We start from the raw sequence: 22,116 nt of genomic DNA, 5'->3' as shown, positions 1-22,116 counted from the left end.
TTATAGTCATTTTCATTAGACTTGTCTGCACTGCTTTTTACCGCTTATTAAAGATTATAAAATCTAAGTGGCCAAGTCTTCCATATTCTAAGCTGCTGAACAACGTACCTTGCCTTTGAAGAGACGTTACCAGGTAGTTAGTTAAATTGCATTTAGGAATTGTAGCTGGGGGTGATTGACTGCGGTTGGTCAGTAAGTGATATCCGGTTCATCCACTGATCTGTGTGATAGTGAATGACCTGGATAGTCGGCTCGTGGACCGGGAACCCACGTGGTGGCAGTTACCGAAGTGTAGTGGGGGGTGTTAGCCGAGTGGTAATACCCCGGTCACGTGAGGTCTCTGTGTGTGCGCAGACTCCGTCACAGACCACTACGTCACAGCTGTGGGATCCGGAGCGGTCGGATCCATAGTTCGTGACAGGGTGTACATAAATGGTGCTTGGCAGCCTGCCTGATCTAAATACAATGGGCATGACCAATATGCTGTTGCTAGCATGGAGCACCACATGTAACCGTGTGAATGGCATGATATGGAAGCCTTATTTAGAATACTGAGACCCCTCTCCCATGGATGATAGATGTGTCAGTAGGCATCTATAGGTATTTTGCCCCTGCTCATCCTCCCTTATAAAGTATACCATTGTGTCTGCATCTTGCTGGAAACTAGTGTTTTAAAGGGAATGTCTAATTTTTGGCGATTTTGTTTTTCTCTCATTGCGCCGTTTTCGCATTGGGCCACTAGGCCTAATATGTCAAGACTTGATGTTCTGTAGAGGTCACTTTTCACATCACATTATCACCAGCAGGATTACAATGACAGTTATCACCTTTGTACAGATAACACAGGATCCATCATTCACAATAGGTGATATCACAGCTTATCTACTCCTGCCTGACTTCTGCACAGGTCACAGAGCATGCCTAGAAAACTCTCCCTCAGAAGTCAATGAGGTCTCCACCAGTCTATTGTGTCTATGGCCATAGTGGCTGCTTTTTATATAGGAAGTCTTGATGTTTTTTAGACCAATTAGCCAGTGCGAAAACTGTTGGGTTTTAGGACATTTTTTTTAATTTAAATAACTAAAAATCTTTTTCAAAATCCCTGATATCCATAAGGCTCTTTTCACACAATATTTTACATGGAGAATGGAAGTAGTTACTAACCCAGACAGGAGAAGGGAAAGCTCCCCTTTTAAAGTAATTGTCCAAAATGATTTAAAAAATGTTAAGGGAAAGGAAACTGTATGAAATGAAGAAAAAGTATTACTCACCCTTTAGATATAACAGTTTACACTGTTCCATTCCAGTGTATTACTCATAGATTGTCTCGTTTCTCCTCCTCCATTGTACTATGCGGTCATGGTTTGACTGACTTGTATAGCTTTTCAGAGCAGTATACCATCAGTCAGTGCATTTGCCTTTTTCCTTTATGTTTCTGTTGACACAAGCCCGTTCTTTGTGTGCTATGTAGGTTGTTATCATGAGGGATTATCATCATGCAAACGTTGTGGAGATGTACAAGAGCTATCTGGTGGGAGAAGAACTGTGGGTAATGATGGAGTATGTACAAGGAGGTGCCCTGACTGATATTGTATCACAAACCAGGTATGCGCCAATTAATATCAGATAATCTCCAAGTACTCAGTGACTCAGTGTTAAAACATGTAACTCCATAATTTGTGTATGATTATCAGATGGATACTGGATTATAAAGGGATCTGTTTATACAAGGTTGATGACAAAGGTGCAGATTAAACCCGATTCTCTGCCAGCCCTTCATTCAAGAAGATCCCAGCACCCAAGACATCCAATCAAATAGCCACAAATACTAGTTTCATCTTGGTATCATCTATACATGGAAAGCTTCAGGTTCTAGGTAGTGTTGAGCGAACTTGTGGTTCAAGTTCTGCGTACAAGGTTCGGGTTTGGGTTATCTAAGAATCCCGTTATGGATTCCACTACCTCAGACCATGGGCCGTGGTAGCGGAATCCATAACGGGATTCTTAGATAACCCAAACCCTAACCTTGTATGCAGAACTTAAAACACAAGCTTGCTCATCCCTAGTTCTAGGTTCTTGAGGAGACACTTATGTAATAAAGAGCAAAGCAAAAGACCTCCAGTGGTGGTTGTAAAAAAAAATAAAAAGGGGGACATGTCCACGATCCATGAATAACATGGAATCCACTGCTCAAATGGAACTGATTTGTGGTAGGTGGACCAAGAGTGTGAAGTCCCAATGCCCTTGTGGAAACCACTAGGTTGCTCTGCATGGCATGGCGCTGGTTCTTCTACAAAGGGGTGGTGTTTACGTGGCCCCTGCTTTTTCATTGCCACCATTCGAGGTATGTTCTCTACTGTGAGACCCACAGAGCCATATTTTTTTGGCGGGAAAGGGGAATGAATAAATCATTTTTTTTCCTGCTTTCTTTTTCACTGTTTACCATGATATAAAAATAACAACTTTCTGTGGGGCAGTACAATTGTGACGATACCAAACATGTTTTTATAAGGGAAATATTTTTAAATATATATTTTTTTTATTGGAAATGAGATTAATATTTTTTCCTACAATTTGTTTTCTTTGGGAAGAGTTTTTTATTTTAATTTTTTATCAATATTTATCCAACTTAAATGGGTTGTCCGGCATTGGAGCCAACAATGCTTGGGATCCTCTCCTGTGCCTCTAAACATAAAAACAGCTCACCTGTCTGCGGTCCCTGCCGCTGCTTCATTCCCGGCTGGTTCTGTCCCCGCACGGACCAGGAAACGGCATGATCCCCTGACCACTGCAGCCAAACACAGACCTCAAAAGTCACAGCAGCTTGACCACTATGTCACTGTTGTGATGTACCGTCCAAGCCACCGTGACTGCTGAGGCTTGTGATTGTCCACAGCGATCACCGGTCTAAGCTACTTCCTCGTCCTGAGAAGTGGCTGGGAATGGAGCAGTGGCTGGACCATGGACAAGGGGATGGAGGAGGACCTTAGGGGTTTCTGCATCCAAGGCCAGACAATCCCTTTTATTTTTCTTCCCACATCCAGGGACAGTACATTGCTGCCTGTCTGTGTTACAGTAACAGAATAGCCATTAGGTCATGTCCCTGGCAGGGTCTAATAGGCAGATGCTTACGTCAGACCTGAGGGGCCTTTGTTAGGTCCTCAGATGCCTGCAAGTGCTGATGAGCTGACCTCTTTCAAACAGCTTGGATGATGTGGTTGCTTCTAAAGAGTTAAACAGTCAGGATCAAAGGTTCCTCTGATCCCATGCTCCCTCGGTGATCAATCAGGCACAGCTTCTGAGCCTGTGCCATCAGCATGAGCTATGAGTACAGCATGGCGCCCAAGACTAACATGTACGTCAGGGTGCAGGAAGGGAATTTAACCAAAGCAAATCCACTCCACCGCCTTCGGAGTGACCCTTCTGCTGCCAAGGTTACCTTTGGGGTTAGAGTTAATTAATTATTTTGAGCTGCTTTACCAAACTAGGCTTTTGGCTGGTTTGGACAATTTTTTGGAGCATTACTGCTCCATCTCCCAGAAGCTGATCACAGGAGTCTTACTGCTTTCGTGCTCTTTGAGCACCTCACCCCATGAGTGGCTTGTGGAACTGGAGTTGCATGAATAATGCTGCTTCAGCAAAGCATAGCAAGACACTACTTAAAGAGGACCTCTACTAACATTTACTGACTACTTCCATTCCCCATGTAATACCAATTCTGGAGCATCTGTACTCAGGACTCCGTTGTGCCATTCGTTTCTTATTCCTGCTAGAAGTTATGAACACATTAATAGCAGTTTGCACTGAAGGTTCAGATGGATGTTACCAGTTTGTGTCCCTGCACAGTCCGACTCAATTCTATCAGCGCTGCCAGTGTCAGTCTGTGCAGGGACACCCCCATCTGGACCTTCACTGAAACTGGCAATTCATTCAGGAATAATAAAGGAATGGTACATAAACAAGTCATAAGAATTGTTATTACACTGGTGAATACAAGTAGTTGCTAAAATATACATGTCAGGATAGGTTACAAGTCCTCTTAAATATTTAGTAAAATGGGTCTTGTAGGCAACGTCTACTTGCCCCTGTACTCGGCACCTAATACATTTTAGCATCTTCCTTCTGTATCTGAATTTGAGGCACGGTGCATTTTCTGAAGGAGGGGGGGGGGGGAGCTCTTAGTATAGTATTAAAGGGGTATTCCCATCCCAGATATGTATGGCATATCCTATGTCTTCTCATATACAACTCGGTAACACGCAGTCCTACCTTGTTAACCACCTATAATCTTCACAAGATTCAATCCTTGTTTCAGACTGAATGAGGAGCAAATCGCTACCGTGTGCAAGTCTGTGCTGCAAGCGCTAGTGTACTTACACTCGCAGGGCGTGATCCACAGAGACATCAAGAGCGACTCCATCCTTCTCACTCTAGATGGTCGGGTGAGTCTGTAGCCACTGTAATCTGTAGATTTAACGTTTCTTCTTTGATAGCTGCCGCCAATGACCACGATGCAAATATACGAATGTGCCGATTCATCTCTAATATATTTATCTATCTAAAAACAGCAAAAAGGCAGCACCCAAGGAATTTATTCACCTACTGTATGTGGATACGTGATGTTTCGGCTCAACCTTAGAGCCTTTTTGTCAAGCAGTTGAGAAAGGCTCTACGGTTGAGCTGAAACGTCGCGTATGCACATACAGTAGGTAAATAAATTCTTGCATTTTTATTTTTGCTGTTTTGTATACTGGGCAATCCCCTTCAGGCGTGGACCTACTCTTCTTATTTTATCTACTGATTCTAGTGCTGCCATATATTTGCTTTTTTTTATCTATGTGTGTGTAAATATATACAGTGGATATAAAAAGTCTACACACCCCTGTTAAAATGTCAGGTTTCTGTGATGTAAAAAAATGAGACAAAGATAAATAATTTCAGAATTTTTTCCACCTTTTAATGTGACCTATAAACTGTACAACTCAATTGTTAAACAAACTGAAATCTTTTAGGTGGAGGGAAGAAAACAAAAAAAACTAAAATAATGTGGTTGCATAAGTGTGCACACCGTCTAATAACTGGGGGTGTAGCTGTGTTCAGAGTTAAGCAATCACATTCAGAATCATGTTAAATAGGAGTCAGCATACACCGGCCATCATGTAAAGTGCATCTGATTAACCCTAAATAAAGTTCAGCTGCTCTAGTTGGTCTTTCCTGAAATTTCCTTAGTCGCATCCCACAGCAAAAGCCATGGTCCACAGAGAGCTTCCAAAGCATCAGAGGGATCTCATTGTTAAAAGGTATCAGTCAGGAGAATGGTACAAAAGAATTTCCAAGGCATTAGATATATCATGAAACACAGTGAAGACAGTCATCATCAAGTGGAGGGAATATGGCACAACAGTTGTGACAGACATCACCAAGAACTGGACGTTCCTCCAAAATGTATGAAAAGACGAGAAGAAAACTGGTCTGGGAGGCGACCAAGAGGCCTACAGCAACATTAAAGGAGCTGCAGGAATATCTGGCAAGTACTGGCTGTGTGGTACATGTGACAACAATCTCCCGTATTCTTCATATGTCTGGGCTATGGGGTAGAGTGGCAAAACGAAAGCCTTTTCTTACGAAGAAAAACATCCAAGCCAGGCTACATTGGAAAACAACACATCTGAAGTCTCCCAAAAGCATGTGGGAAAAGGTGTTATGGTCTAATGCAGGCATCCTCAAACTGCGGCCCTCCAGCTGTTGCAAAACTACAACTCCCAGCATGCCCAAACAGCCTACAGGTATCAGCCTACAGCAGGGCATTGTGGGAGTTGTAGTTTTACAACAGCTGGAGGGCTGCAGTTTGAGGATGCCTAGTCTAATGAAACCAAGGTTGAACTTTTTGGCCATAATTCCAAAAGATATGTTTGGCGCAAAAACATTACTGCACATCACCAAAAGAACCCCATCCCCACAGTGAAGCATCATGCCAAGGGGCTGTTTTTCTTCAGCTGGAACTGGGGCCTTAGTTAAGCTAGAGGGAATTATGACCAGTTCCAAATACCAGTCAATATTGGCACAAAACCATCAGGCTTCTGCTAGAAAGCTGAACATGAAGAGGAACTCCATCTTTCAGCTTGACAACGACCCAAAGCATATATCCAAATCAACAAAGGAATGGCTTTACCAGAAGAAGATTAAAGTTTTGGAATGGCCCAGCCAGAGCCCAGACCTGAATCCGATTTCAAAATCTGTGGGGTTATCTGAAGAGGGCTGTGCCCAGGAGATGCCCTCGCAATCTGACAGATTTGGAGTGTTTTTTCAAAGAAGAGTGGGCAAATCCTGCTAAGTCAAAATGTGCCATGCTGATAGACTCATACCCAAAAAGACTGAGTGCTGTAATAAAAGCAAAAGGTGCATCAACAAAGTATTAGTTTAAGGGTGTGCACACTTATGCAGCCATTTTATTTTATTTTACATTTTTTCTTCCCTCTACCTAAAAGATTTCAGTTTGTTTTTCAATTGAGTTGTACAGTTTATAGGTCACATTAAAGGTGGAAAAAGTTCTGAAATGATTTATCTTTGTCTCATTATTTTACATCACAGAAACCTGACATTTTAACAGGGTGTGTAGACTTTTTATATCCACTGTAACTGTGTGTATATATATATTCATATAAAACATTACAAAACATATGGCAGATAAGGGCATGCACCCACACTAATGTAGTGATGTCCAGGTAGTATAGTCATGTAGTGCATAATTATTCAATATAATAAAGTGCTTTAACCACACACAAGTAGTAATAACTGCATTTGCGCATACGCCTGCTTTCCCTCATGTGCAAACTACAGCACATGCGCCGCGTACTGATGTCATGTCACTATGTGAATCATGTGATTACTGCCCTTATTCTGGGTTTACTTGGTCACATGATTGCCGTCCCACTGTTATTGATGTTGTATACTGGGAAAATCACAAAAATGGAGATCCAGGCAGGTCCTTTATTAAATCCGATGGAACGGTTCAGCTCAGTGTTTGCCTTTCTCAGGTCTGCTGAAACTCCATTGGGTTTAATAAAAGGACCGTTCACTGAGTGTTGCCTGGATCTCCATCTCCATTGTGCTGCCCGCATCAGTAGTTCCGCGGCCCCGCAAAAAAGATAGAGCATGTCCTATTCTTGACTGCAATCGCAGACAAGAATAGGTATTTCTATATAGGGCTTACAGCAAAATGCATAACGCACACAGCCAGTACCCGTGTTTGTTGTGGATCCGCAAGGTCCACAGCCAGGTTGTGTGAATGGACCCCCAGATAAAGCCTGGAAGTGAAATGAGCTTTGGGTTGTGATACTGATCTGTGAACCAAGTCACTTTGAGGCTTGTCCAACTACTATTTTTACTTGATTAATTGACTTAACTGCTATCTGTAAATATATTTGTGTGCCCATTCTCTGATTATTAATAAAATAATATTGAATAATTGTGCACAATAAGGATATACTGCCTGGACATCAGCTGATCGTTGTGGGTGTGTTTTTTTTATCTGCCATGTTTTATATGCAGTAATCTAAAAAGCTGAATTAGTATAAAAAGCTGAATTGGTATATTTGTATGTAGTTCAATGACAGAGCTGATCTTGGTCTAAAACCCAGGCTATGCCAGGAGACACCCTGTGATCACATTGGTCCAATAGACATAGCTATCCAAGATGCAATAAAGAAGCTTCAGCATCCCCCACTGTCTATCTCTGATAGCTGAGGAGACCAAACCTACTTCTGCTTGATTGCAGGGTCTTTAAACCCACACTGTGGACTTACAATGGTGCAGGTTCAAAGCCTAAGGCTAGGTCTACACGACGACATTTGTCGCGCGACAAAAAGTCGCGCGACAGATAGGGCGCAACAGTTGTCGCGCAACATTTTGTTGCACTAATGTCGCGCGACAATTTTTATAATGGCAGTCTATGGTGTCGCACTGCAACATGCGACATGTTGCGACTGCGACGCGACAGTCGCAGAAGAATGGATTTTCTGCGACTGTCGCGTCGCAGTCGCAGCATGTCGCATGTTGCAGTGCGACACCATAGACTGCCATTATAAAAATTGTCGCGCGACATTGGTGCAACAAAATGTCGCGCGACAAATGTCGTCGTGTAGACCTAGCCTAAGACCACCTATGTGGTTGTTATCAGGTTAAAGGAACAACACAAACTGACATTATTGTATAGACAGCCTTGAATTCTAAATTTATAATGAGGGCAATACTGCATGGATAATTATTCAAGGTGGTCAACTGAGACTCCACAGGGTGTATGAGATATGCAGCAAGGTTGCAGTATCTATGTAGCTCTGTACATAGTGGTAATTCTAGAAGATCATTGTCAAGCGCAGACAAACTTTGCACACTGAGATGACATTTGGCACCACTGTTCCACATTCACCCATTTACTGGCAGGTGGCCCACCTTATCTCCACCAATGACTAAGAATTGCCCAGTAAACTGCTACCGTTTGGCCTTGCTCAACTGTATTAACACATATGTATGTTGCTCAGATGACAGTGAGTGGTACCTCTATGTCCTGAAACATTTACCAGTCTCGATTACAGAGTTAGGTCACACAGGTGAGGTCATCGTAATGTAGGAGGGGAATTTTCTGGCGTAGGAAAGCCATTCATTATGGTGCAAGTCTGTTTTGAGCCAAAATGTTTGACTTTTTCCCTTTTCTTCCATGTTTGTCACTTTTCTAAAAAGTAGGCAGGATATAGACGGGGCCTCCATGGCCTGACACATTTATCAATAAGTGTGCACATTACACCTGCTCTTTGCTGGCGTATATTTCATTTTCTGGTGCACGGACCTCCCAAAGATCCACCAAAAGTATTAAGAGGCATGAGTCTTTTATTAATTTTGGTGCATCCCTTACTGTAAGACTAACGTAACAAACACCAATCTCAAATAATTTCCCCCCCAAAGTGTCCTTGACATCACTATATGAGACTAGGAGTGGAAAGAAGAGGCTCTGTACATGCTGCACCTGCAGAGTCCATGTTGGTGCAGTCATTTAAAGGCATGTCATCTGTGCTCTTTGTAAAAATACCCACGGCAAATATTTTTTACTGGATGTCTCTGTATTGGAACCCTGGTGGATGCCACCAAATGGAGGCAAAATGGATCTATTGTGACATGTGCCAGTATAATGGGAACCTATACAGGTACATCTCAATAAATTAGAATTTTAGCTTAGCAAAAAGTTTCTTTGAGAACTGCTGGATCTCAAAGCCAGAATTAAAAACGCAGATGTGAAAGTAGCTCATTTTCTGCCACTGTCTTCTATCAAATATCCAAAATGCAGAGAGGTATTACCCTTCTACAGTACTGTCAGCCAATCCAACACGGGTACTGGTTGAGGGGAGACCTTTTAAGAATATGGGTGAGTGCTGCTCTATTTTATCTGGTTCAGAAGTGGGAGGTGGCAAGAAGGATGATGAGATGTTGGGAAGAACTTGGTGCTCAAGCCTTCGATGGACTGATGGACTTACTTGTCTTCCATCTGGTTGATATGGAGGCATTCTGCAACTCTATGGCACTGGTTTAGTCAAGCATCAGAATCCAAAAATGTATGTTCCCAAGAAGGCTGTGCTTGTGCTACAGGTGTGTTTTGGAAAAGGAGGCATGGTCCTTAGATTTCTCAATCTCTGCACCACAGAGCCTGCAGAGGTAACAGTGGACAAGAAGACAATGCATATGCTTAATCATCCGCCGTCTTGTTTTAGTGATGAATGCCTCATAACCCTAATGTGTGCAGTCAATAAAATACTAGTGTAGAAGAACTTTTATTTAAATAATGGAGTCTCTTTAAGGCACGTGCAAACACTGGAAACATGGAATATTCTGAATTTCCTTACTGCTATTCTTACTATATGTGAAAATGTTAAGCTCTTTGTGCAAATTTTTGATCAAAATTGTGTTGAGCCCATCTACCAACTTGTCGTGGCTTCTACAGGTGGGACCTATCATAATTGCCTCTCCTAGGCATAAAGCCTACAACATTCAGGGCCGTGTAGGATTCAGCTAGAGTATACTCTATTTATATACAACATTTGCATTCTGAAATTCGATAAGTGACCATTGGGGCACGGTGTTCCTTTATCAGAGCATAAATGTGTGGCTTTTTTATTTTGCAGGTCAAGCTTTCCGACTTTGGGTTTTGTGCTCAAATTAGCAAAGACGTTCCAAAGAGGAAATCCTTAGTGGGTACTCCATACTGGATGGCACCAGAGGTCATTATGAGGTCGGCATATGGCACTGAGGTAAACCTGTAATAATCTAGCTAAAAAGGAAAAAAAATTCAACCATTCATCCGGCTGTAGGAGCCAAATTGGTGGTGGACTCGGCCTGTCCATGTCTTACCTCTCATTAGAATAATTACGATTTAATACAAAATTATCCTACAGCGGTTAAGGAATTGTATTATATTGAGGCAAAAAATTAAAAACCACAACCGTTAGACTAGTCCTAAAGTATAAAAAAAAATACAAAAACATTCTTTATTCCATATTGTTTCCTTATGGTAACTATTCCATCTTCATGATGTGCTTTATCTGTTGAGACCTATCCTCCATGGTCCTTGTATCATGGGGTATTTTCTCTTGTTAAAGACCATTAACTGCGCCATTAGTCTATGGTTGCTTCATCTGTCCTGGGACTCAGATCCTAGGAGAAACCCAGGAGGTTTATCTAGGACATTACATTTAATCACTAGTCTCTGTAGATTCCTAATCATCACTAAACCAATTACTTGTAGTCACTTTGTGTCGTCATTCTTCATTATTCTATAGGTGGATATCTGGTCTTTGGGGATCATGGTGATTGAAATGGTGGATGGTGAACCTCCTTACTTCAGTGACTCTCCTGTGCAGGCCATGAAAAGGTTGCGAGACAGCCCTCCTCCAAAACTGAGGAACTCTCACAAAGTGAGTGACAAGCACAATTTAAACGTCTTTTTCAAATATACCTTAGAGGTGTTCACCATGAATAATTTCCTGGATTTCAGGTTTGTGAAATAAAGCATATTGCTCATAGTGATCTGCCAACCATGATGACAGAGGAAGTTGTGGTCTGCAACTTTGGCCATTAAATACAAAGGAAACCAATCCTTGTTATTAACCCTTTACCCTCTTAAGGCAGTGGCCTAGCTTGGTACATAAGAACGAATTTTATTCTTTCATCTCTGCTTTTCAAAAGCTCTAACTTTTTTTATTTTTGAGGGCTTGTTTTTAGCGGGACAAGCTGCATTTTTAAAAGTTTTGTGGTACAGCAAATGTAATAAATGTACTATGTGATTTTATAAATGTTTTTGTGGGGACATGGTTAAAAAAACACGCAAATTATTTCATAGTTTTTAATTGGTACCTTTTAGAGTACATGTGACTTTTTGATAGCTTTTTATTGCTTTTTGTGTAAGGTGAAATGAACAAAAAACTGCAATACTGGTGTTTTTTAGTTTATCATAAAGGTTAAAAATATGATCATAATGGACATGGTGATACTAATTATTAATATTAAAATTTTTGTTATATATTTAGTTTTTTTCCTTTTTTTTTAAACCCTTTTTTTAAATCTTCATTAATATGTTTTCTATGTCTCAGTAGCGGACTTTAACCTGCAATCTTCTGATCGCTCATATAATACAATGTAATACTCCTGTATCACAGTGTATTATGTCAGTTACTGTAAAACTGACAATGCCTATTTAGCCCTGTCTAAAAGCTCTATCCATTTAGATGCTGTTGTCAGCATTGACTGCAGCATCTAACGGGTTAAACTGCCAGGATCAGAGTTAAATGGAATCTGTCACCACATACCCTTCCATATAACCAGCTGAAATGAGCGATGTGCGCTTGTCAGCTGAATTTAATGCTGTTGGTCCTGTCTCAAAATGTGACCGCAATTTGGAGAAATTGCGGCCCAATAGTGCAATGAGGGTGCTGCCGTTGCACCCAGAGGCGCTGCTCACTTTCTTCTAGGCCATGCTCCTGCTACTTTGAATGCCAAGGTCAGGCAGTGGAGACGTAATCACACTCGGCCCCGAAACCTCCCAAAGTCTTGTGCCTACATGTTCACTTCGCTGATCGGCACAGTACAGAAGCTTGTTTGCCAACGGATTCAGTACTGCGCTGTGTTCAGCTCAGGTGCACTACTGAATCCATCGGCCAGCGAGCTTCTGTACTGCGCCTATGCCATGTGGAATGAGTCACAATCCGACTTTCCAACAAGCCTTGGGACATGACAACAGAAAATAACCAGGCCAGATATCCATCCGTAGCCGGAGTACTTGCCCCACATCAGTACGGAGCAGGATACTGGCTCTCCTGAGTGTGATGCCCTGGATGCAGCTTAGGCAGAGGGTACTGGCTCTCCTTAAAGAGACCAGACCCGAGTGGAGACTTGCTGGAAGTGCTCCCCAGGAGATACCTCTTGACATATGGTATTCCCATGGAGCATTACCAATTAGTCTCCATATCATGGAGCACTTCCAGTAAGTCTCCACTCAGGGCTGGTCTCTGTAAGGAGAGCCAGTGTCCTGCCTAAGCGCCCTCCATCTACAAAAGACAATATTCAAGCTTTGGCATTTTTCTGTGTAAATGACCAACTCCTGTCAAAATGCCTGCTGTTAGCAGCATGTGTGTGTGTGAACACTGCACAAAAGGTCTGGCAAATTGAATGTAGGCAAGCATGTCTACTTTGGGAAATCTGCTTTTAAATGAGTGCAACCATAGCTGAAGTCTCCTGGGGGGACCTGACAGGAAGTGGTCAATTCACATGCAGCACCACCAGAGGTTAAACGAAGAATTGCACAACTTGTTGGAGGTCCCATATAATGGGTTCCCCTCCTTTAAAAGGGCTTTCCCCACAACAGAAACGTATACCCTATCCACAGGACAGGATAGGGGACAAGTATCTAGTGGTGGTCCAACCACTGGAACCCCCAATGATCATGAGAATGAAGAATAAGTCGAATATGTGCTCTGCTGATCTAGTTACTCTCCATGGGACTGCTGAAAATAGCTGAGCAAGGGCTGCAAAAATGTTAAAAGGAAGGACCATGGGTAGTTGTTGCAGCAATTTAGGTGGGGTATGATGAGAACATGTACAAGATTTTACCACCTCTCTACTCAAGCTTAAGGCTTTGATGTGTGCCTGAAGGACAGCGCACAATGGAAGGTTGTAATATGGCAGCGATCTTGTGAGACTAAGAGCTCATTAAGACGACCATATACAGTACGTTTTGCGGTCTGCAAATTGCAGTTTACGGAACGACCAGCCCTATGATAGAAATGCCTATTCTTTTCCGCAATTGCGGACAAGAATAGGACATGTTCTATCTTTTTTGCAGGGCCGTGGAACAGAAGTAAGGATGCGGACAGCACATGGTGAAATGAATGGGTCTGCATCAGTTCCATAATTTTGCGGAGTCCTAAGGGAAAGTGTAGAAGGGATAAATGGAATGGGTAAAATATATAATACATTTGGTTTTGTCCATGTTTAGTTTAAGGAGGCAGAAGGAAATGGCCAAAGAGGTAAAATTTACTTTATTTAGAATCGGAGCACTTATTCACTTGGTCAATATTTGAATGAGCTATAACAGTACATCATCTAATGGCTTTCACCTTTCTCCTAGGCATCTCCAATTCTACGGGATTTCTTGGACCGAATGTTGACACGGGAAGCGGCAGAGAGAGCCACAGCCCAGGAGCTCCTGGACCACTTTTTCCTGCTCCAGGCTGGCCTTCCAGAATGTTTGGTTCCGCTGATCCAGCAATATCACAAGAGGAACTCTACCTGCTGATTCTGGGAAAACATAAGTACTAGATGTATGGGATCTTGGAGACCTAATCATTTATCTCGCCCATCTTGCCTATTTGCTCCCAGAAGAGTCACAAATATACAATGCAACATATAAATCTGACCCTGCACCCCGAAGGGAGCCACGTCACCTCCCTCTGTAGGTATAATTTATAAAAGATCTTACAAATGAACTACTTAAACTACCCAGACTGCATTGCTTCACTGGCCTCCCTACGGGAATTGGATCAAATGTGATCGTTTACAGTAGTTATTAACCATTTCACTGCTGGGAAAGTGCAGTAAACCGGATGCTGGCGGTGCCAGCAGGAGAGTGGTAAATAATTTATTTTTTACACTGGAAAAGAAATTCGTAACACTGGACCACGACAGAAGCACCTTATCGTCTTTTTTCCCCCTAAGATCTGGCTGTAGTAGCACTCGCGACACTTCCTCAGATTACCAGCAGGGGGAGCTGAGAACAGCACAAGGACAATCATTCCAACATTGTTTGCAGAGTGTTTTAAGCCACTTTTTGGTCTTGCAAGGGTTGATAATGCAGTCTCATCGGACTGCGCTCCTTAAAGGGACATTTTAAAAGAGAAAGTCACAGGTTTTAGTTTAGAAATATTGCAGACAAGACACAAAAGAATAGTTGACGACGTACATGACATGGGTGTGGTTTTGTGTGATTTGGCGCGCACAAAACAATTGCGTAACACCACGTTGTGACGTGAGATCCTTTTACAGTAGAATCTAAATTTGTGAAACTTTGCAGGTTTCTGACATAACGTCCGCTCATGTTGTGCAGCTGTTCACAGTGCGTATGTGTTTGGTTTTTTATTAGTGTCTCTATAAATGTGTCGGGGGTTAGAGTTAGAGGTGTTTAGTGGTGTCCTAGATTACAGAACACCCACGTGGCTCCGCGCAGTTTTACTTAGTAATGTGTTTAAATTAGATTTGACTTGCTTTTATATCACTGTGGCTACAGAACTATTACAAAAACTTTTACGATGACATTGCTTATAGGGAATCTGTCATCAATGCTTCACCTATATAACTAATGCTAAGGTGCTCTGCACCCGAATATCGTTTACTTTTACTATCTTTTGGTATCTTTATGTGCATTTCTGATTGCAAGAAAATGAAGTTTGTATGTGCCCAGCAGGGTGTTTCCAATCTTTCAAAAAGTCCAAGCCCGCTTCTTCTTTCGCTCCCGGATGAGCCCCTATTTCCGTTTGACGTCAGAGATGCCTGTGACATCACCTCTCTGTTTTGTCCATATCCTGCGCAGACTGGTAGTCTGACGGGCACACCACAGTACATACTGTGGGAATCCCCCTCCCTGTATGTACTGCGCATGCCCCGTGCCCCTGACTCCACTGTGGGACCGCTGTTATTCCACTTGTGGCAGTGCTGTAGTGATAAAGCCAGCAGCACTGCGCATGCGAAGTACATACAGTGAGGCCGAAGCCTGCAGTATGTACTGTGATGCGCAGGATGTGGACACAGCAGAGAGGTGATGCATACCTCCCAACTTTTTGAGGGACAATCTTGGTTCACTGTGTGAAAGATCCATTTCCCTACGTATCTATACACTTCAATAATTTTCTTTGACAAAATAGCGCAAAAATTATCTGAATATAGAAATTTCGAAAATCTGAATTGCTTCAAAAAACGAAATAATATACAAGGTGGGCTCTAAGATGTAGATGGGAACCAGACAAACACTTTCAGGATCAATATTGTAAATCTATACTTCAGATCAAAAAGAGGGAGATTTAAAGAGCAAAGAGGGACCTGGGTCCAAAAGAGGGACACTTGGAAGGTCTGGTGATGTCACAGGTAGAGGAGGAGAGCATTGCTGACATCACACGGAGCTAGGTGATGTCAGGTAGGTAGAGGTAGGCTTAGGCTCTGATAGATTGGAAACGCCTTGCTGGGCACTTTGTACCTCATTTTCATATCATACAAATGTCATTTTACCAAAAGTATGGTTTACATGATGTCTGAGTGTACAATAGCACCTTAGCGTTAGTTATATGGGTGAAATATTGGTGACAGATTCCCTTGAAGAGGAACCACTTCACTTCTCAGCACAATGGAGCATTGGTGATGTAAGGAGTCAGTCATCTGCAAGAATGGATCTGGAGATTTTTTTTCTGGAGCTGGTATGGGCCATGGGAGCTGAAGTTCTGCTCTTGGGAGAAAATTGTCCTTGATACATGTTGTTCTCCTGTGATATAGATTCTTTCAGATACTAAAAGATGGCTTCCATTCTTTGGATAGGGCCCCACCCATCAGCAGAACAAAAGGGGCAGACACCGTGGCACCGCTGTACAAAATATGGTGCCCAGTTCTGAGCTTATTCCCATGAATGGAGCTGGGTTACATGCCCACACGATTGAGCATTAATAAGCAACTCTAAACATAGGCCTTCAATGAATATTCCTTGAAAATTAATTTAACGGGCTACTGACAAACACGTTTTATGACCAGTCAATTTGATAAGGCAAAAAAGCCAGGGACCCCAAGAGATAGCAGTGGTTTTTGTGAACAGATTGCACATATCTAGCTTCAGTGGGACTTACTGAAACCTAAAGGTGAGTTGGTTGGAAACCCGCCCCCCCCTCCTTCCCTTTAGTTAGAGTAATTTTCCCCAAGCAGAATGTGCATACAGTTGCATGTATGTAGTTGAATGTATTGTATGATACTAGAGAGCTACAAGATTTTATATCTGAAAATCTTACTTTTAAGTTAACTTTTTTAGTGTGTTTTTTATGTTTATTTTATTACCAGTCCAGTATATTACATAAAATCACATCCTAATGACATATAAAACTTAAAGAGGTATTGCGGTTTCTATATATTGATGATGTAACATCAGAATAGGCCATCAGATTGGTGGGGGTCACTACACATGGCGCCCCCATTGGTCAGCTGTTTTTGGCAGCTGCCACCGCCGGTAAAAACAGTGGATGGAGCTGGAAGGCAGAAGGTTCTGCCAACTATGTAGTGGCCGTGCTGGCTTAGTGGTGCTCTTCCCTCGTTTATGTGACAGGGAGCTGAGCTGCAGTATGTTGGCGCCAGAAAATACACAGTGGGCAGAGTCCTCTGTTTCCGACGTCGTCCACTGATCTGTTTCTGGTGCCAGATGGCTGATGGAACTGAGCTGATCCAAGGGGGTGAAGTGTTCTGGACCCCTACCAATCTAACGTTGATGAATAATGATCAGTGAATTTCTTAACATTTTTAGTTCCAATTCAGAAGAATTGACCATCCGATTTGAGTGCTCCCATTGCCCTGGAAAAGTCTCTTTCTCTCTAACTTCCCCTCTCACATTGATTCTTCTGAATCGAATGACGCATAATTCGGGTTCATTAGATTTAGAGCTTTTTGAAACCTTTCAAATTTAGAACTGATTTGCTAATCTCTATTGATCACCTGCCCTGAGGATAGGTCATCCATATTTTGAAACCAGAGAACCCCTTTATTACCAACTTTTTGACAGTTTGTATCAAATGTAATGTCTGTGGGTTAAGGCAGGACCGTAGAGTTGGCCATTGCCTTAAAGGAGCAGTTCACCTTTAGAGCTTATCTACAGACCCCACATCATGGTTGGACCCACAGCAGTAATCATACTAGCCTGATCCCAGCCTCTGGGTTCCGGATCCATTCACTGTCCCATCGGCTCTGCAAGTCTCGGGTCTCCCCGTGTCAACATCCGATTTGAAGCTGGGTCAGGTGACTTCTGCAGGGTCACGTACTGCATGGGTGGCTATTCATTGGCTGCAGTAGACACGTGACTCACATCAAAACAGATGTTGACATAGGGATATCCAGGACCTGCAGATCTGGCAGGGCACCAATGGAACCAGAACCCATCGCAGGGATCAGGTGAGCATGATGACCATCGTGGGTCTGGCCATTCTGTGGGGTCTGTAGAAAACCTATACAAAGGTAAACAACTCCTTTTAAAAATTCTTAATTCCTCATAAAAAAAATATTTTTTAACAACTGGATTTTTTTTCTAATCAGAACTTGTTAATTTATTTTGTGAAAAAAGAAAACCTTGTGAAATATAGTCTCACACTGACTGAATATTAGGAAAAGAACCCTCATCTAATTTGAGGATGGAATTAACATGACCGGCCTGCTATACTTCTAAAGACCAGGGAAGGTTACGCCACTGACGATAAGAAAGGAGCATGTGCACATACACATTAGACTGTTATGAGACACCTATTTTGTGCACTTATACAATGTACAGAGTATATACAGTTGAACATAGAGAGGACTGGTCAGTGTATGATTCTCTTTCTGTCTATATGAATATATGCATCGATCAGCCATAACATTAAAATTAACTGCCTAATGTTGTTAAGGTTCGCCTCATGCCACCAGAACAGCTATGACCCTTCAAAACATGGTCTCCACATGACTTTTGAAGGTGTCTTGTGGTATCTGACATAGCACAGCCATTCATTGAAGTGCTGTAAGATGTGAGGTGGATGAGATTAATACCTAGGGAATTTAGGGACCATTCCTGAACAAATTTTGCAGTACGGCCAACACATTATCCAACACATTAGTGGCCACTGCTATTAGGGAGTATTAGGGAGTACCGCTGCCATGAAAAAGAGTACTTGGTGTACATGTTTAAGTAGGCAGGTGGTACATAACATGCACATGAATACCAGGAACTGAGTTTTTCTAGCAGAACATTGCTTAGAAAAAAACACTACTTTGCGTCCTGGTGCCATGTCTTCCCCAGGTAAGGACTTTCTAACATGGCCACTATTAACCTTTAGCATATTGTGCTACAGTAGCTACTCTGAAGGATTGGACCAGGTAGGTCAACCTTCATTCCAACACACATCAATAAGCCTTGGGTGCTCCGTGGTTTTCCTTCCTTGGACCACTTTTGGTAGGTGAAGTCCATACTGAGAAGATCTACCATTCTGTAGGGCTTTGCTCTTTTGTCAATTTGGCCCTTGTCAAAGTTGTCCAGATCCTCAAATTTACCAATTTTTTCTGCTTTCCACACATCAACTTCAGATACTGACTGTTCAATTGTTGCTTAATATCTGCCAGCACTTGATGGGTGCCATTGTAACAAGAGGCAAGGAGAGACAAGCTCTCCCTGGCGCACTGTTGTATTGTTGGATAATAATGGTGTAAAAATCTCGAGATGCGGTAATCTGATGGTGTTGTACAAGGCATACGCACAACTCTTTTTAGGGCTTTGATCAGTACAGGGTTCTCAGCCTGCTGCAGCAAAATCTCAGAACCTCCTCACGTAGAATAGGAGACCAAACTGGAAGAAAGTGAATTCTCAATGAGAACTTCCGCTGCGTTATGGGCGCTGATGGCCCTATTCATGGCAACTTCCATTTGCACATCTTGCCGTAAAAAGCATCTAGTTTAAGGCTATACGTTTTTATCCAGCTATAGCATCTTCATCATCCGTGTTCAATAAGGAAACACTATTTGTCTTTAAACATGAAAATAGTGGAAACTGGGAAGTGTGCCAAACCATAAGATTTCAAATAACAAATCGGACAAAAGCCTTCAAACCTAATAAAATTGATATAAAATATATATAATCTTTAAAAAACAATGCATGGTCTATAACTACGGTGGCCAGAATGCCAATTATGTTATTTTGACTACCTCCTATGTTGTGGGTACAGAAGTTCAAGAGGTCCAATTAATATTAAAAACTTTTGAAACTATAGTGGCCTATGATACTCAATGAGAACCTTCTCATAGCTGTAATTCTGAAAATCCAACCAGGTATCAACCCAAATTATCTATACGGATGACTATTTATTTGTAAGTAATTTTTAAGAGTAAGAGGCCTTGATACTGAAAATGTAAAGGTGTCTTTTAGTTCACACACCTAGGGATTAACACTGTGAAGGTGGCCTATTATACACTAGTACGGAATATTATACTTTTGTGCTCTGATGGAAACTATTTGTAAACTAAAAGGACCAAAGAATACAAGATACCGAATTGCTGGTGTCTTCATATTCTCACGGAAACTCCTTCTGTCTAAAAGTACAGAAATTAAAGAGGTTCAAAAGATATAAATGTAAGCTCTGTATATTTGCCTTATAGATGTGATGTCTGTGAAGCTAGGTAGCTATCTATGAGATTTTTACGGATCTGAACCAATGATAAATTAGAACAAGATGTAGATACCAGTGCGTATATAAAGGAATTTAAATCAGGGAACAAAATAGTAAATGTTATGGCTGATCAGTGTTTATGTGGTAGTCTAGGGTAGTGTTTCTCCACTCCACTCCTCACGATGCCCTCAGTACTGGGGTGAACTTACCATAGACCCTACAGGTGCCTTCCTGAATTCAACTGGCTTGGTTCTGTGGCCTGAGTCTTACCTCCTCATCCCCCTCCTCCATATCTTTATTAGAGACAACTGGGGGAATAGAAGGACAGAACATGGCAGCTGGCCACCACTGAAGGGCATCTTCTGGGGAGGTAGTGTGTGCTGTTGGGACAGTGTTTTGTGCTGCACTATGGTATTTTCTGGCCTTGCCTACTTGTGTTGGCACTGCCTATATGTTCTATCCCCACCTTCTGTCAATTAGACATAGACCCACCTAGAACATGGGGCCACTTTTAGTCTTTTTTTTTTCTCCAGGGCCACTTGTAAGTTCCTAACCTGCCTTTGCTCCAGCAGGTCATGTTTTCAGGATTTCCTTAAAATTGAGCTGGTGATATTGTTCTTGTCAATGCAACAGGACTTACCACATGTATTCATTATGTGGGATCTTCTCAAACCAGGCCCTGAGGACTCAAGCTAAGAAACACTGGTCTAGCGTGACGATAATTTGGCTGCTGCTGGTGATAAAATTGCAAGATTACATAGACTACCCTCAACTTCAGTGCTACCATACAGGGAAATATTGAGGTATAGTTGATCCTGTGATTTGTACTTCAATTCATAGGTGTCGCTATGAAGCCCTAGCCTTACTGCATGGTTCTATACAGTCCTTGTACTTGAGAGGAGCAGATTTGTTGCGGTTAAGCATCTGCTGCAGTATCGTTTCTGGTGCTTTTTTGGTCAGTTTTTAAGTCTCTTTAGTTTGTGCCAGTGCACCTAATTTATGAAACGGCACACAGTAATAATGAATTTGGCACTAGTGCGATGATGTTTACGCCTATCTGATTTTTATTATGCCTGGGGCTTGCCTGGCATGGAGTTGCAAGATTTTTGCGACTTTTGTGAATGTCGCAGAAGATAAATGAGACTTAACAACTTGATCTAATCTCCAAATTTGGCCTTAATCCCAGCCAACTTTTAAAAGTGGGGCGGGGTGGTGCAGGAGGCCAAGAGTCTCAACATTTTGTGCAAAAAGTTGCATGCGCCAGCACTTACAACATTTTAACACTAGAATACTGGTGTATCACATTTCATAAATGATCCCCATTGCACCAGTATGGCACCAACTAGTTATAATCTGATAAAGGAAGATTTATGACTTGTACATCTGTACAATATTCCATATACATGAACTACATGGTGCTATGGTCAAAAGTAGAATCACCAGAGGTCCAAATGTTGCAGATGTACTAGCCTGTCCTATGTCTGTTTAGTGTTTACAAAGGACTATATATATCACGTAACCAAACAATTCACCTTGCAATTACGGTTTTTAAAGGGCTTTTCCAGGATTACTATGGTTTTGAACAGATATGCTCATGTACTTGCTTACATCATCTACATCTTCCCCATGCTCTTTTATTTATTTTTTAATTTGGACTATCCTCACCCAATCACCAATCACTCTGGTTTGTTTCCATCCTGTAATGTAGCACTTCCTGTTTCTGTATCCAACCAAACCCATGATGCACTTCTCCTTTCTCTGCCACACCTCCAGCACCGCCCCTAACAACGCCTAGATAGTTTATAGCTCCTCCCATCCAGCTAGTTATATAGACACTCCCCTATCACCGCCCCTAACAACGCCCAGATAGTTTATAGCTCCTCCTATCCAACCAGTTACATAGACACTCCCCTATCACCGCCCCTAACAATGCACAGATAGTTTATAGCTCCTCCCATCCAGCTAGTTATATAGACACTCCCCTATCTCTGCCCTGCCCATGGACATAACATCACAGGAAATAGGAGCTGCATGGACATGGTCATGCCAGAATGTAAAATAGGATCAATAAAGGTAAAAGAAATATATTACAAAATTACAGCTACCTTCAGTATGTACCTTCAGCTACAGTATGTTCTGCAAACTGGAA

General features: G+C 42.1%; 1 protein-coding gene across 1 annotated transcript in view; it reads left to right on the top strand.

Annotated features, from left to right (window-relative positions):
• The window catches only part of LOC122922031 (serine/threonine-protein kinase PAK 6-like), a 48,484-nt gene extending 26,723 nt beyond the window's left edge, over positions 1-21,761 (top strand). Inside the window, exons 5-9 of the mRNA XM_044272445.1 lie at positions 1,472-1,605; positions 4,316-4,442; positions 10,173-10,298; positions 10,827-10,961; positions 13,670-21,761. Of these exons, the coding sequence (XP_044128380.1) occupies positions 1,472-1,605; positions 4,316-4,442; positions 10,173-10,298; positions 10,827-10,961; positions 13,670-13,837 (690 nt within the window). The 3' untranslated portion in view covers positions 13,838-21,761. The remainder of the gene's footprint in view (positions 1-1,471; positions 1,606-4,315; positions 4,443-10,172; positions 10,299-10,826; positions 10,962-13,669) is intronic.
• The last annotated feature ends 355 nt before the right edge of the window (positions 21,762-22,116 follow it).

This window comes from Bufo gargarizans, chromosome 11 (assembly GCF_014858855.1).
Source record: "Bufo gargarizans isolate SCDJY-AF-19 chromosome 11, ASM1485885v1, whole genome shotgun sequence".
Lineage (NCBI taxonomy): Eukaryota > Metazoa > Chordata > Amphibia > Anura > Bufonidae > Bufo > Bufo gargarizans.
The sequence above is the reverse complement of the archived record's forward strand: the minus strand, read 5'-3'. Positions and strand labels throughout refer to the sequence as shown.